General features: G+C 35.2%; 1 protein-coding gene and 1 pseudogene across 1 annotated transcript; both read right to left on the reverse strand.

Moving 5' to 3' along the window:
* Positions 1 to 2,266: 2,266 nt before the first annotated feature.
* LOC104889550 (phosphatidylinositol/phosphatidylcholine transfer protein SFH8) lies at positions 2,267 to 6,244 on the reverse strand. The gene is made up of 8 exons (XM_057394951.1): positions 6,211 to 6,244; positions 5,432 to 5,531; positions 5,277 to 5,348; positions 5,046 to 5,159; positions 3,891 to 4,023; positions 2,900 to 3,295; positions 2,532 to 2,606; positions 2,267 to 2,440 (listed from the first exon to the last, which is right to left on the reverse strand). Exons 3-6 carry the CDS (start codon positions 5,346 to 5,348, stop codon positions 3,051 to 3,053), a joined length of 564 nt encoding a protein of 187 aa, XP_057250934.1. The 5' UTR covers positions 5,432 to 5,531; positions 6,211 to 6,244; the 3' UTR covers positions 2,267 to 2,440; positions 2,532 to 2,606; positions 2,900 to 3,050.
* On the reverse strand, positions 5,674 to 10,206 carry LOC130589347 (pentatricopeptide repeat-containing protein At4g01570-like; annotated as a pseudogene).
* Between the last annotated feature and the right edge of the window lie 4,946 nt (positions 10,207 to 15,152).

Below are 15,152 nucleotides of genomic sequence, written 5' to 3' on the forward strand. Positions count from 1 at the left end.
AGGTTTAAGGCTGTTTAATGTTCATTATACGTTACAGGGAAGCACTGAATGGTCGCGGTTGTGAGGCAATTCACTTGACTGATATAGAAGCAAACATTGAATGAGACACTTTCATTCCCCAAATTGATTTATCATTATTCAGTCCATTGTTTTCGTCCTGTCAGATGATGGAACATAATACGCGGTTCTCTTTTGTGACTTATGTTCGTGTGAGTACCCCTTTTCCGGAGGAATCATCCACATCACAAGATGGTGCACACATCGACAGAGAAGCAAGAGGCACACAGAGTTTGATTATCTCAAGAAGATTCAAGAAAGTATTTCTGGTGGGAAATCTAGTAGATGATGATAGATAGAGTGACTGATTTCTTCTGCAAAAATCAGCTACCAAGGCTTCACATCTCAAACTCACCCTTTTTACTCTTCATAACAATTTATGCCTTTAAACTGTAATTCCTGACTGATGCTCAAACAGTGAAAGTGCTGATCTTCCCCCCTTCTTTTTCCTCTAGTTGTTTTTACCAGCTTGCTTGATACATATTGGTCCTTTCTGAACTCTGTAAACTAGACTTCAGTTGTGATATTTGAATATACATTTTTGCCTGGAAAAGATTATTTACTTTTGAAGAAAGAATGAATTCATATGCTTCCATTCTCGCGTCCATTCGTTGCCTTGTTTTATTAAGCAATTGAACATGAGGGCAGCTCCATCTGCAGCATGCTTTCTATTGCAGAACTGCACTCACGACTGTGAGCATAAAGCCTGAATCTTTCAACCACATAGTATATATATCGCCTCGTCTTTGCTGTAAGGATTCCCTTGAAGAAGGTTTATTCAACTAGAGAGCATTGTGTGCTTAGTTCATCAGTTTTGGTAGGATCTATTACATTTTAGTGCTAGCTTCTATCTTCAAGCCTATAACTTTTCTAGATATTAGTAAAGCAAATAGTGATACAAGTTTTAGAAAAGAAAGCTCTTTCAGACTTTCTCATAATCAAACGCTGTAACATTGTGCTATCATACGTAATTAGTATTATTATGCTCACACTGTAATATAATTGAGCAATACAATATATGACTGATAAGACTTTCTCATAATCAAACACTCTGCAGTCTGCAGATGATCTTTTAAAATTTTTATGAGAGAACATGTTATCACTGCCAACACTTAGCTATACTCTTAAGTTATTTTACCAAGTCTGTAGGCGCTCATAGTCCATGGAGATCAAAGCAGCAAGCTTTTATCAAGTGGGCTGCGCAGAAGCCATTCGACCACACCGAATAGTGCGAGGGTTCGGGTTGGAAGGTCTTGATATTATTGTGGATTCTGAAAGACATAGATATAACACCAAATAATTGTCCAATCCCATTTACTTCAAGTCTAAGTGAGTTGAGAATTGAGATGAGCTTACAATAACATGTTACTAGGCTGAAACAACTAATATATTGTACTTCCTCGTAAAATGAGATGCTACACTTTGAGAATTGCGTTATTATGGGGAAATTTTTCTTAGTGAAAGTTTAACAAGGAGAAGGTATGTGTAATATGATCAAGTTTAATCATGAAGAAATTGGGGTCAAAGAGGGTGAAAAACCACCAGTGTACCACCATCAAAAATCCAGCACTCTATCTCCTCTTCTCCTACTCTCTCTCAATGATTTGTGGTAGAATCTCTTTCGGATTTGATGATTAAGGAGATCGAAGGTGGATGGTGGTCGCGGTTGTTGTTTGTTGGACGTGGCTAGTCACCGATGAGGGTGAACACGAATTTTCGGAGGTGATTTTTAGAGTTTTGATCTTGACGAAGGAAGAGGGAGGAAGAAGAGAAAGTTGTGATGGCTGGTGGTCATGGTTGTTTGGTTGTGGAAGAACAGAAGGTGAGTTGTAATGTGGAAGAAGAGAACAAGGGTGATGCTAGAAGATATTATAAAGTAGTAAGAAAAATGGAATATATTTATTAGTTTAATTATTTTAAATTAGATTATATAGTCAAAACTCATTTAAAAAATAAGAATATTTAAGTAATTTTACAGTTCAAAACTTCATAAATAAGGCAAAAAAAGTATAACATTTTATCTGAAACATCTCATTTAGAAAAGTATAACATCTTATTTGATACGAAGAATGTAAGAGATTTTCCCTTAACGTAGTTAATTCACCCTGGCCTCGCAAAGAATTAATGTGAACCCGCTTCTTACAAATAATTATAGACAAACTTTTTTTTTTTCTTTTTTCTTTCTTTTATTTGGTTATCAAGGCTAAAATTTACCTTCGAAGAAGATTGTAAAGTGCATCATATCACTACTGTACACAAATACAAGGAGATCACGTACTGATTCAAAAATTTACCACAGCACTCTACCCAACAAGAGAATAACAAAATGGAAAATATCTCCTTGAATGCAGCAACTCACTCTTCATCAGCAGAACTTTCTCCTCTGCAGCACAAAATGAAATTGTAATTTAAGCAACTAACACACTAAATGTACATTGATAGCTTAAGTAACAAGGTTACATGTAATCATATACCCTGAATCTCGCAGCTTCTTGTGCGTCGATGTATGCAAGCAAGTCTTCCTGCCTCATCAAAGCTTCGTGTAATGCCTGCTCATCAAATGAATAAATATTACGAAACAATGAGACGTCTCACTGAATTATGAATGATTAGGGAACATTTGGTTGAACATAGGAAGTAATGCTTCATGAAATGGTTTCTCCCATGTAGTTTTGTTTCCTAGGAAGTGAAAGAAACTTTTTTGGTTGATCTTTCTTCTGGTGCTTTGTCACAACTAACTAAACAACTCCACAATTTCTCACTTCCCAAAAGCTGTACTCGCTATGCTTTATAATTTCAACCAAATAAGGACCATATAGCATAAAGAGGCAAGACAAGATACCTTTTTAGTTGCAATCAATTCTGCTTCTAGTGCATCCACTCGATATATTGCAGCATTTAGCAGCTCCTCCTTCTCAGAGGGCATCTGCACCGGCTTTGTTTGTAAAGTCTGTACCTTCTCTTCAACTTCGGTAAGCCTTCTCATTATTGAACTAATATCTCTTTCTATGAATTCTGGACTCACTGAGGGTCGTTGTAGATCTTCTCTGAAATCTGGTCCAAGTATCATATCCAGAAGACTGCATACGGAATTTTGAAATAAGCCTGGGAACTCCTTGAGAGACTTTTACTGTTGCCACTCGGCAGAAATTACATAACATCACAAAGAAGGCCAGGATTGCAGCAACAATTCGGAAGCGACTTCGCTCCGCGTTCACAGATGGTTGGGAGGGCGTCTCTGCACAAGTCACAATAGACACGCTAAAAGATCAAATTAGACTATTAGAGTACAGCTGGAGCTATAATAACATGGGAAGAATGAGAGAAAAGAATTGAAGCCAACTAGTTGAAATATACCAAGAATATAATAAAGTCCAAGTCTAATTGGCAGTTACTGAAGCTACACTACATGCAAAAGAAAAGAGAAAACAATGAATTGAAGATCAACAAACCCTGGTAGATGCATTATGCATGGAAAAAATTTGGCTGTTCCTTAGGCTTTTAGGTCATGCTTAGGTGACAAATTTCTAATAAGAGAACCTACTGGCATTTCCATAATTGGATAATATAGTTATGGACTTGATTTTTTCTTTTTCTTTATGGTATCAATTAGGCCTAACTGACAGTGATATTTGAAGGCATAGCTAAAATTACGGCTAATTCAATTGGTGACGTCTTGTTTACCAAGAGGAAGGGTAATATGACTAATGAACATAACAAATTAGCAAGAGGAAGGGTAATAAAGAGAACAGACGTTTTCAAGATATTATCTCAAAACCAATTAGTGCGCATAAGAAATGCAGACATATGATATAAAGTTTTGAGATGCTAACCTCTGGACGGATTACACTGATCCATAGAGACTACGGTTTTGGATCCAGCATCCAAGAGCTTCACAACTACAGGAACATGTTCATCACTATCAGGCAAGTCACCAGCAGACCCATTGTTTCTTGCCATTCTACTCTGCAAAATGTCATAACCATCATTACAATATATCCTTCATTACCCTCTATCTTTGAGAAATAGTCTCGAGTTTTTTTATCATGACATATATTATGAGTAGTAATCATATTAGTATATACAACATCATATTATAGTATATCACATTTATCATTAATTTTATTAAACTACATCAGGTGATATTGATAATAGAGATGTCCCACAAACTAAAATACTAATAGGACATGAGTTTCCTAGAAAAATAAGGAATTCAAGTGTCAACTAAGAAATTACTAAAACATATTCTACACAAATTGTTAAAGAAAAACAAGAAAAATCCATCAGTTTCTTAATAGTATCTTATATTTTTTCCTAGAAAAGGCTAACTACAATAATGTCTTATCTTTCTTCCTAGAATAAGCTAACTACAATAGTATCTTATATTCTAGGAAGAAATAGTATCTTATATTTCTTCCTAGAATAAGTTAACTACAATACTAATAGGACATGAGTTACATAGAAAAATAAGGAATTCAAGCGTAACTAAGAAATTACTAAAACATATCCTACATAAAATATTAATAAAACAAAATATATCCATTAGTTTCTTAATAGTATCTTATATTTCTTCGTAGAATAAGCTCCACAATGTTAATTCTCGTCAGTCCATTTCATGGCATTGTATCTTTGAGAAATATTAAAAAGAGATATGAAGAAAGTATATTGCTTACATCCAAGATAATTGGAATCTTCTATTCCTATTTTCATCACTGTTCTTTGGAGATGGATTCACAAAACTAGCTATGCAGCTTTAAATATCATTCATTATTAATGAACAGTTTCAAATTGTTATTTTGAGATGGATTCGGTTTATAGTTCTGAGAGATATCAAGTGTAGTCTCTTGAAAATCTGTCAATGGTCTTAACCTGACCAAAACATTGAATTTAAGAAACCTCGATGAAACTATCCTAAGAATGCAGACCTATCACAAGACTTGTCTAAGTGAAATCATGTATATCAGGTGCCACTACTTAAGAGTGCTTACTTCTTCATCAACCGGCATCAGTTTTAACTCTAGAGGTGGCCCAGGTGCTCTAGAAGAAAGAAGCTCATCAACCTCGGAACCAGACTCTGCAGTTGATACGTCATTATTTCTAACCTGGTCAATCAAAATTATAGAAATTAGAAGTAATATACAAACAGAACTGAACTCGTTGATGGCAGCCATCAGCTCTGATGTACCCACAAAAGGTTCTGTTTAAGGAATCGAGCATACCATCTTGTTATAAGCAATAACCCTCCCTTCGCTGTTTGATATGGCTACTTCGGCTTCACCAGATTGAATCATCTGCCAGCAATACGTTAGAATTGAGTCAAAACTACAGAATCTAACATTTTGAGACGATAACATGAAAGCTAATTTGAAAGAACCTTTAAGATTTCAGGATCTTTCCATGGCCCCTTGTCAGACCTCAGACAACCTCCTTGATCTGCACAATCACACGTACCGCCAAGAAATTGAGGCAATTGGCTGTATGCGACACAAGTTCAAACATTTAGTAAAGATAAGTGGTACAACTAGAAACTCAGAAGTATTATAAGGAAGTTGATCACACTGAAAATTAAACCAAAAAAACTTTAAAATTACCTTTCCAACATCCAGCTGAACATATCATTGAAGACGGAAAGAGGTCCTCTAATGTCATTCAACGATGAGAAATATAAGATGATACTCAATACGACATTAATGGCCCCGAGCACGAACAAGTCGTGCTCAGAATACCCTTTATAGACACCTATGGAGAATCTCAGTAACTCGAGGAAAGTCTCATTTGACTTCAGGGCTCAAGCAGCATATGATTGCACCCCGTTTAAACTTGTTATAAGATGTTGCAACCATTTTTTTCCCCTTCCTTTTACTCCCTCCGCCCCAAAGCTTATTTGACATTGATCTGACACAAAGATTAAGGAGCGAGAATAATTTGAGAAAGAAGTAATGGGTGGGTGTGGGTCGTAACTTCATAGAGATATCGGAGAAAAAACTTGTCTCATTTCAATCTATGTGTAAATCAAATGTTTGTCTAAAGTCATCATTAGCTCATTGTAGTGAAGTATAGTACATGAGTAGCTTCTATGGATTAGACTAGGTAAGGTTAGCCAGCTAGATAATTTCTTTGTGAAATAAAACAAGATACATTAACATCACTTACCTGTTAGGTTTCCTGGTCTCAGGAAGCAAACAATGCAAACAAGAAACCGGTATCACAACTGCCAGTGGAGAAAAATCATCCTAATCAACGCAACTGCTCGGTGCTTTCTTATGCCGAAACTTCTCCTCCTCCATCTCCTTCCCGAGCTTATCCAGTATTGTGTCAGTCACATGATTTGGTAAACAGCCAGCATCTAGCATCATCCTTAGGAATCTGTGCGCATCCTTTAGCCTGCCCCCCTTTGTATGAATTTCAATTAGTGTATTAAATGTGACAATATCGGGGTTTATACCACTTTTCCTCATTTGCTCAAAGAGCTTCAAGGCTTCATCAACTCTACCTGCCTTCCCAAGAGAATTCATGAGAGTATTGTACATAACAATATCAAGATACCCACCCTCGTTGACAAGCTTATTCAGAATGGAGCTAGCCAGATCTGCTCTTCCCATCTTTCCCAAACTTTGAATGATAATGTTATATGTTGCTACATCAGCTGGACAAAGGTTCTCACCCATTTCATGGAGGATTCCCCATGTTTGATCAAAATAACCCTTCTTCACAAATGAACTCATTATGGAGTTGTATGTATAACTCACAGCATCAGCACCCATATCAGTAAATATCTCAAATAGTTTGCAAGCTATGCTCAACTTGCCCTTTGCTAAAAAGATGGACAAGTATGTATTAATCATGTCAATATCAAAAGACTTCATCCCTTTTGCTTGAACTCGTCGACCCTTTGACAAGGAGAACCATTTGAAAAATTGGCCATCAAATTTGACTTCTTTCGCCAATTGATCCATGTAAGGGGATGATGACCACTCATCATCCACATTGGCACGGCCCGACTCCCAATCTGAATATTCATCATCACTTGATCCTATGTCGCTATCTGCTTTACCTTCAACTGAGAGCAAATCTACAATTTCACTAAAATTTCCTTCAGCTGGGAAAATAGGGTGCAATCCTCTCTTTTCTTCTGCTGATGTTTCATTGATGTTTCCATATTAGCTTTCCACCTTAGAACATTATGTATTAAATTACCATCTCTTATGTGCCTCATCAATCGTTCTGTTGCATCCCATTGACCTTGCTTATAAAGTCCAATTAAGAGTGAAGTTATAGTCACCAAATCAACAACAAAACCTCTGCCTTCCATTTCTTCCACCAGATGCAAGGCTTCTTCCATTTGGCCCTCCCTACAAAGATACAAAATGATGATGCTATAAGTAATGCCATCAACAAACTGCCCTTTCTTTTTTAAATCCCAGAAAAGTGTGCAGCCAGCTATAGCCCTTCCATTTTTAATCAGCCCGTCAATCAAAATATTATATGTCCAACAAGTTGCTCTCACCCCTTCTTGGGTCATCTTCTCAAAAAGTTGACAGGCTTCATTGAGCTTTCTAGCCTTGAGAAAACCATCTAGGAGAGAGTTGTAAACAACAGTATCTAGTTGAAACCCACTGCACAACATTTCATTAAAAATCTTAGTAGCATCTTCAATCCGATATGATTTAGCGCAGCCCTGGATTAGGATACGATAGGTGAAAGCATCAGGCTCATGACCTGAATATTTTAGCTCTTCCCAAATTATTAGTGCATCCTTCACCTTGCCAACCAAGCAAAGTACATGGATGAGGCTGTTATACGTACACAAATCTGGACCATCACAAGTACCATCACTTGATTCCTTCATCTCCCTAAAAAGACGGAGTGAAGTCTCAAGGTCGCCCCAACACCCAAATGAATGAATACATATATTAAACCCCACGTGTTCAAAGCAATTTTATAATCCCTTAAACTGGAAAATACTTTCTTGAACTCTTCCTTCATTTCAGCTCTTCGAAGAGAAACAAGCAATTCATTACAGGCAACAGGCTCACAGAGATCAGGAGCTCCACAACCGCTGGACGTTTCTAGTAGCCTGTTAAACATAGTCAAAGCTAAACGGAGCTGGTTTTTTCGAACCAAAGCAATAACAACAGAATTATACATCTGCGGGTTCAAGGTAGCTCCTAAATCTTCCATCTGGTCAAGAACACCAAGAGCAGAATCAATCTGACCAGAATGGATAAAAGCATCAAGCAGAAGCCTAAAGGTGGCTGAATCAACAAGAACACCGTCTTGCTTCATTGCACTAAATAAATCATTTGCCACATGATCATTAAGGTAAAAACAACTCTTAGAACGACAAAGTACACGGAAAATCGGGAATAAATTTGTGCAGAGTGTCTAAAACCATGCCTGTCAGAGCACCACTTAAAAAAATCAATCTTTTTGAAAGGATCAATGGAGGTCTTTCTAAGGACATGCAAGATAAGACTCTCAGAGAGAGTTATGGAGTTAGCATCAAGCTTCTGCGTCCCAGATTGATGCAAACTTTTGGTGATATGGGCTGCAAGGAGAAGGTTTCCAAGTTCTAGTGATTGAGTAGGGATGGACTGAGATCTTTTCAGACCCAAAGTGGAGGAGCAAAAGAAGCGAAAGCTCCTCCACGAAACGACAACTGAAGAAGTTTGCATCCCAAATCATTCTAGATCGCCAATTGGGACCTGCAATTAATATAAGATTCTGAAATTAGTGAGCAGAGAGGTGATGCCAAATGCTACAATATTGACCAAATCGCACATAAGCACATAAAACAACTACCACCACCCATCTTCTGTTGGATCAAAATGTAGTAAAACTACCCAAATCCTATCACCAAATGCATTGGCTGATTAGCGTTAAAAAGAGAAATTTGAGTAGTGATTATAATCACATAAGCAACAATGGGAAATGAGGTATATGCTTACTACTTTACCTAAGTCCTAAGCACATTTCTCACAGTTTGCAATCAGATTATGCTAAGGGTCCACTTAGCTTAGTAACCAAAACCTAAAAATTAAGGGCAGAGTATAGAGATTGAGAGAAGGAAGAACAAGGATTAAGGGAAAACAAGCAAGATATAACTGAATTAATGCTAAGCAAGTTGACTGATCACAAATTACAGCCTTCGCCAATCTTTCGACAGGAATGGAACTCTCCCAAGCTACGAACTACTAATTTCTGTCCACAATTTTCAACATTCCTCTCTCCTTCTCTAACTTACTCCTTTATATAGAATATCTCCCTAACAAACTACCTATCATTTTCCTCAAGCAAAGACAAACTAATTATCAGTTGACTGCCTAGAGCGCCCTTCCCTCTAAAGGTGGATGCTTTGAAAGCATTGTAATACATTATCGTCGCTAAATCGAGAAAAAAGATCTCTTTCAAGAAATGTGAGTAAACTATCATTCAATAGTTGGTACTTCCAAAATTGCTCCAAAATCTTCATCCCTGACAACTTTATTGGCATCACTATTATGGTAGCAACTAGCAAAATACCAGCCAGGGCCCAGGGATGACAACACTTGAAAAATTGATCTGACGAAATAATCAAGAACAAGTGAACAATGGCATGAAAATATGCCCATCTACAAATTGTAACATAAATTTTGCTATCATTTAGTTCCATGAAACAAACAAACATGAATTAACAAGTTATACCCAGAAATTCGAATCGTAAAAACATGAAATAAGTCAATAACCAAGTATATGAGATAAAAAAAAAAAAAATAGGTTGAATTCATCAAACAAACAATAACAACCGCATAAAAACAATGGCATGAGTAATCACATGAAGCAGATCTATAAATCGCAATTTCACACCAAAATTCGCAACAATAACAAAAATACTCTGAGCAAGTAGATTAATCTAAGGAACAAAAGAAGAACCTGGAACGAGCTTCTGCAATTTGAGCACGAGCAAGAGGAAGAGGAGAGAGAATACGAAATTTCAGTTTTTTATTTTTTTACACAGAAATCTCAGATTTTTTTTTTTTTTTTTTGACAGGACAGAAATTTCAGGTTTGAATTGGCGTGTATGAGAAATACGAAAAATGTATGGGGTACTCATTATTTTAAAATTAAATTTAACTATGTTATGTTATATGAATATTGATAAATTTTATGTGATTGAATAATTATTAATTATGAAGAGATATATGATTTTGAAATACTTCCTCCATTTTTTTTAAGTGACACATTTCTTGTTTTCATGTTTGCCAATGCATTATTTTAACCATTAATATCTTCAATTATTAATAAGTAAAAATTATAAAAAATTGATATTAAAAAAATTCACATTCAGACGAATCTAACAAGATCCCACGTGACTATGTTTTTCCTAAAATGTAAATCACCAAAGCTAATTAAAGTTTAAACTGTGAATAGTAAACACTATGCAAATGTGTCACTTAAAAAGAAACGGAGGAAGTAAGGGCCTGTTCTATTCGGCATAAAACAGCTGAACTGAACTGAACTGAATTGAACTGAACTGAATTGAACTGAATTGAACTGAACTGAACTGAACTGAATTGAACTGAACTGAACTGAACTGAACTGAAATGAATAGTGATATGTGAGAGTAAAAGTATTGTCAAGAGCCGAACTGAACTGATCTGATCCGAACTGAATTGAACTGAACTGAATTGAACTGAACTGAATTGAACTGAACTGAAAATAAGCTGGGGAGAACAGGCCCTAAGTTGCTAATAAAATATTTAAATTACAAATTTTACCAATTAGGCACATTATATAATTTGGTAAAATAATTATTTGATATGTCATTTGTTTATTAGATATAAATTAACCCAATAAAAAAAATTAATAGATCATGGAATTGAAATTGATTACTTGCCGAATTTTAAATAAATCAAATCATATGGCTGAAAAATTGATCATGTAGAATATATTATTAAATCATTCCTGAAGAATTTGTAATCACAAATTTTGTCAACCTATTCTATAATTAGGTTAATTTTTAATTCATTGAAAAACATGAAATAAAGATATTTTGTAGCTTTTCAACAATATTAGAAAAATACTCAAGTTATAAACAATGCTACTTCCAGTAACAATGTTAAAAGCTCTAATTTTATGTACTTATGCTTATATTATAATTCAATCTAATAGTCTACAATATTTTGATCAATAATGTAAAGCAATATGATTAATTAGTAAGATTATCAATCACAAAATAGGTGAATGGTTAAAAGACAGTTTCTTGAATAAACAAAAACTGCTAATCATTTGTCGTTATCAGTTTAGAAGTGGATTTAGTTATTTAGAGAATCAGTATTTGCAAGGTTGGGAAGGGAAAAAGAAGGAAATTTTTACGTGATTAATAATCAGTAAAATTATATATCTCAAAATAGGTAAATGTATTAGGATACTTTAGTTATTTTTACATATTTAAAATATAAGTTAGTATTTATGACAAGATTGGAGATGTTACCTTTGTTCTACTTAAAAAGCAAGTGTGTAAATTGGTTGATAAATTTGCTTCTAAATAATTAGAAAATCAAGAAAAGATATTTTCATTGTTTGATTTTGTTTGTAAACAAAAATATAACATATCTTTTAAAAAGAAAGATTATCAAATGCTTGTTGACAAAAGAATGGAAACACACACACATATAGAAGTGAGTTCATATACATATTTACATGAGAAATGAGAATGGATTTTACGCGCTATAACTCTACTGGACAAGTGATAAAACACTAATGAAAAAGTGATGTAATTCCAAATAAAAAAATATTAGAATAAAATCAAAAAAAATTTTTCCTTTTCTGGCTCAAAGTTTTCTTCGAGGATATAACTCTAATGAATAAGTTTTGTAACTCTAATCCAATCATGTGGTTGAGATTCGTTCTCATTTCTCACGTAAGGAGCATTGTATAACTCTAATGAAAAAGTGTTGTAACTTTAATTCAATCATGTGGTTGAGATTCGTTCTCATTCCTCATGTAAAGAGCATTCTCATGTGATCTTGCCCTTATATATATATATAGAGTTCATATGAGAATACATACTAACTCTTATGAATAAGTGATGCAACTGTAGTGAAAAAGTGATGTAACTCAAAAAGGAGAATATTAAAAGAAAAAAATCAATTTTTTTTTGTGGCTCAAATTTTTTTTAGGACGATATAACTCCAATGAACAAGTGTTATAACTCTAATCCAATCATGTGGTTAAGATTCATTCGCATTTCTCATGAAAATCCAAAATATTGCAAAATGGGTCTATGTGTGTAGAGTTTGGAAAGATAGTCGTTGGTATTTTTTTGGCTTTGTATTTATAAAGATATTGTATTTTTAATATTTGTAGGGGTGTTTTTTCCTTTTGCGGCCAAATGCTGTAAAAAATGTCTTGGCCTAGTGGTTAAAATCGAGGTGGTGTTCTATTCGTGAGCGCTTCATGTTCTTCTCCTCAGGGTTTGAGTTCCATGACCCATTTACAAAATTAGTACCGTCTTCAAACTTTATATTAGTTGCACCTGGATTGAGCAATTAGCACTAAATGTTCTTCGCAAGTCGCAGCACTCTTGTATTTTTCTATGCTTTTTTTCACTTCAAAAGCTAGTGACTTTCAGGGCCATCTGAAAACTATAAGTAAATTTAATTTTTCTCTTGAAATTGAACTTCAATTATTGGGTTTAATCAATGGGTCTTGATTTTCCTTTTTTTTTTGTGTGGTTCAATTATGTTTGTGCAGATGTTCACAGTTCAATTTGCTCAAAAATCGCATCTTTTTTGGCGTCTTTTTCTAAATCCCCAGGTATTATATCTCCCATACACTCTAATTCTTTTTACAAGAGCTAAATGATTGTCTTTTAATGATAATGGAGTAATTTGTAGTTTGTTTTCATAATCATAATTCATACATTTGTGATTTGATTTGAGTCTCAGAGCTTGTTTGGTTACCCTTGAAACTTAATTCGCATGGAAAGTCTTATTTCATGGGAAGTACATTCCCTTATCTATTTCCTAGGAAATGGCTTTTGGTGTTTGGTTGAGCATAGAAATTTTAATCGACACAGGAATTTCTAATCACCAGGGGTTGGTGATTAATTTCCTACCCTTCATAAGAATTTCCATTTCCTTGGAAATTCTATTTATCATGAATTCCTATTTTCCGCATACCAAACAACTATCTTATTTGTACTTACTAGGAAATCCAAATTTGAGTGGAATTTGAAGTGAACCAAACGACCTCTCAGTTTCTTGTTATGAGAATGAAATACATAATCAAAGGAAATGCAAATGCTAGTGTAAGTCGAGTTGGAACAATAGATGATCAAATTCATCCCATATTTTACACTGAACTATTGTAACTATATGTTTATATACAAATAACATATTTTAAGGAACTGAAAACTTGTAAATTTTGTTGACTTGTTTGTGCTACAATCTGTTAACTTTTCAGACCAGTTTGATTTCTCATGGAAGTAGCCATGTCAATCTCTTTTCAATACCAACATTCTCAATATTTCGAAATGTGATAACAAGGCATGTATTGCCTTATTCACTTAAGGGTTTTGATGGAACCTCTGTGGATCTTTGCAATGGGAAGACGAACGTTGCGAGGCCATACGAAGTTGTGGTTGCTGCAACTCGAAATATGGGAATTGGTAAGGATGGCAAATTGCCGTGGAATTTGCCTTCCGATATGAGATTCTTCAAGGAGCTCACAACAACCACATCTGTTGATGGTAAGAGGAATGTGGTGATCATGGGGAGAAGAACTTGGGAAAGCATTCCTCAGAAGTACGGCCTTTACCTGGCCGCCTTAATGTTGTGCTGACTCGTGCAGGGAAGTTGGAAGGTGCAAGTTTTGATGATTTAGTAATTTGCAACGACTTCTCCTCAGCATTAAATTTAATGGCGGAACCTCCTCATATTGAGTCTATTGAGAAGGTGTTTGTAATAGGAGGTGGCCAAATTCTGAAGTAAGTTGGTGTTATCTGTGATAAGTTCTTTTCCTTACGACATTACTTCCTCCCTGTGGAAGTTTTGATACTTTCAATTATAGTCCCAAAAAAAAAAATCAGAATAACATGTGATAAGCTTGGTTATATAGGTTTAAGGCTGTTTAATGTTCATTATACGTTACAGGGAAGCACTGAATGGTCGCGGTTGTGAGGCAATTCACTTGACTGATATAGAAGCAAACATTGAATGGGACACTTTCATTCCCCAAATTGATTTATCATTATTCAGTCCATTGTTTTCGTCCTGTCAGATGATGGAACTAATACGCGGTTCTCTTTTGTGACTTATGTTCGTGTGAGTACCCCTTTTCCGGAGGAATCATCCACATCACAAGATGGTGCACACATCGACAGAGAAGCAAGAGGCACACAGAGTTTGATTATCTCAAGAAGATTCAAGAAAGTATTTCTGGTGGGAAATCTAGTAGATGATAGATAGAGTGACTGATTTCTTCTGCAAAAATCAGCTACCAAGGCTTCACATCTCAAACTCACCCTTTTTACTCTTCATAACAATTTATGCCTTTAAACTGTAATTCCTGACTGATGCTCAAACAATGAAAGTGCTGATCTTCCCCCTTCTTTTTCCTCTAGTTGTTTTTACCAGCTTGCTTGATACATATTGGTCCTTTCTGAACTCTGTAAACTAGACTTCAGTTGTGATATTTGAATATACATTTTTGCCTGGAAAAGATTATTTACTTTTGAAGAAAGAATGAATTCATATGCTTCCATTCTCGCGTCCATTCGTTGCCTTGTTTTATTAAGCAATTGAACATGAGGGCAGCTCCATCTGCAACATGCTTTCTATTGCAGAACTGCACTCACGAGTGTGAGCAGAAAGCCTGAATCTTTCAACCACATAGTATATATATCGCCTCGTCTTTGCTATAAGGATTCCCTTGAAGAAGGTTTATTCAACTAGAGAGCATTGTGTGCTTAGTTCATCAGTTTTGGTAGGATCTATTACATTTTAGTGCTAGCTTCTATCTTCAAGCCTATACCTTTTCTAGATATTAGTAAAGCAAATAGTGATACAAGTTTTAGAAAAGAAAGCTCTTTCAGACTTTCTCATAATCAAACG

Source organism: Beta vulgaris, chromosome 1, assembly GCF_026745355.1.
Source record: "Beta vulgaris subsp. vulgaris cultivar EL10 chromosome 1, EL10.2, whole genome shotgun sequence".
In the NCBI taxonomy this organism is placed as follows: domain Eukaryota; kingdom Viridiplantae; phylum Streptophyta; class Magnoliopsida; order Caryophyllales; family Amaranthaceae; genus Beta; species Beta vulgaris.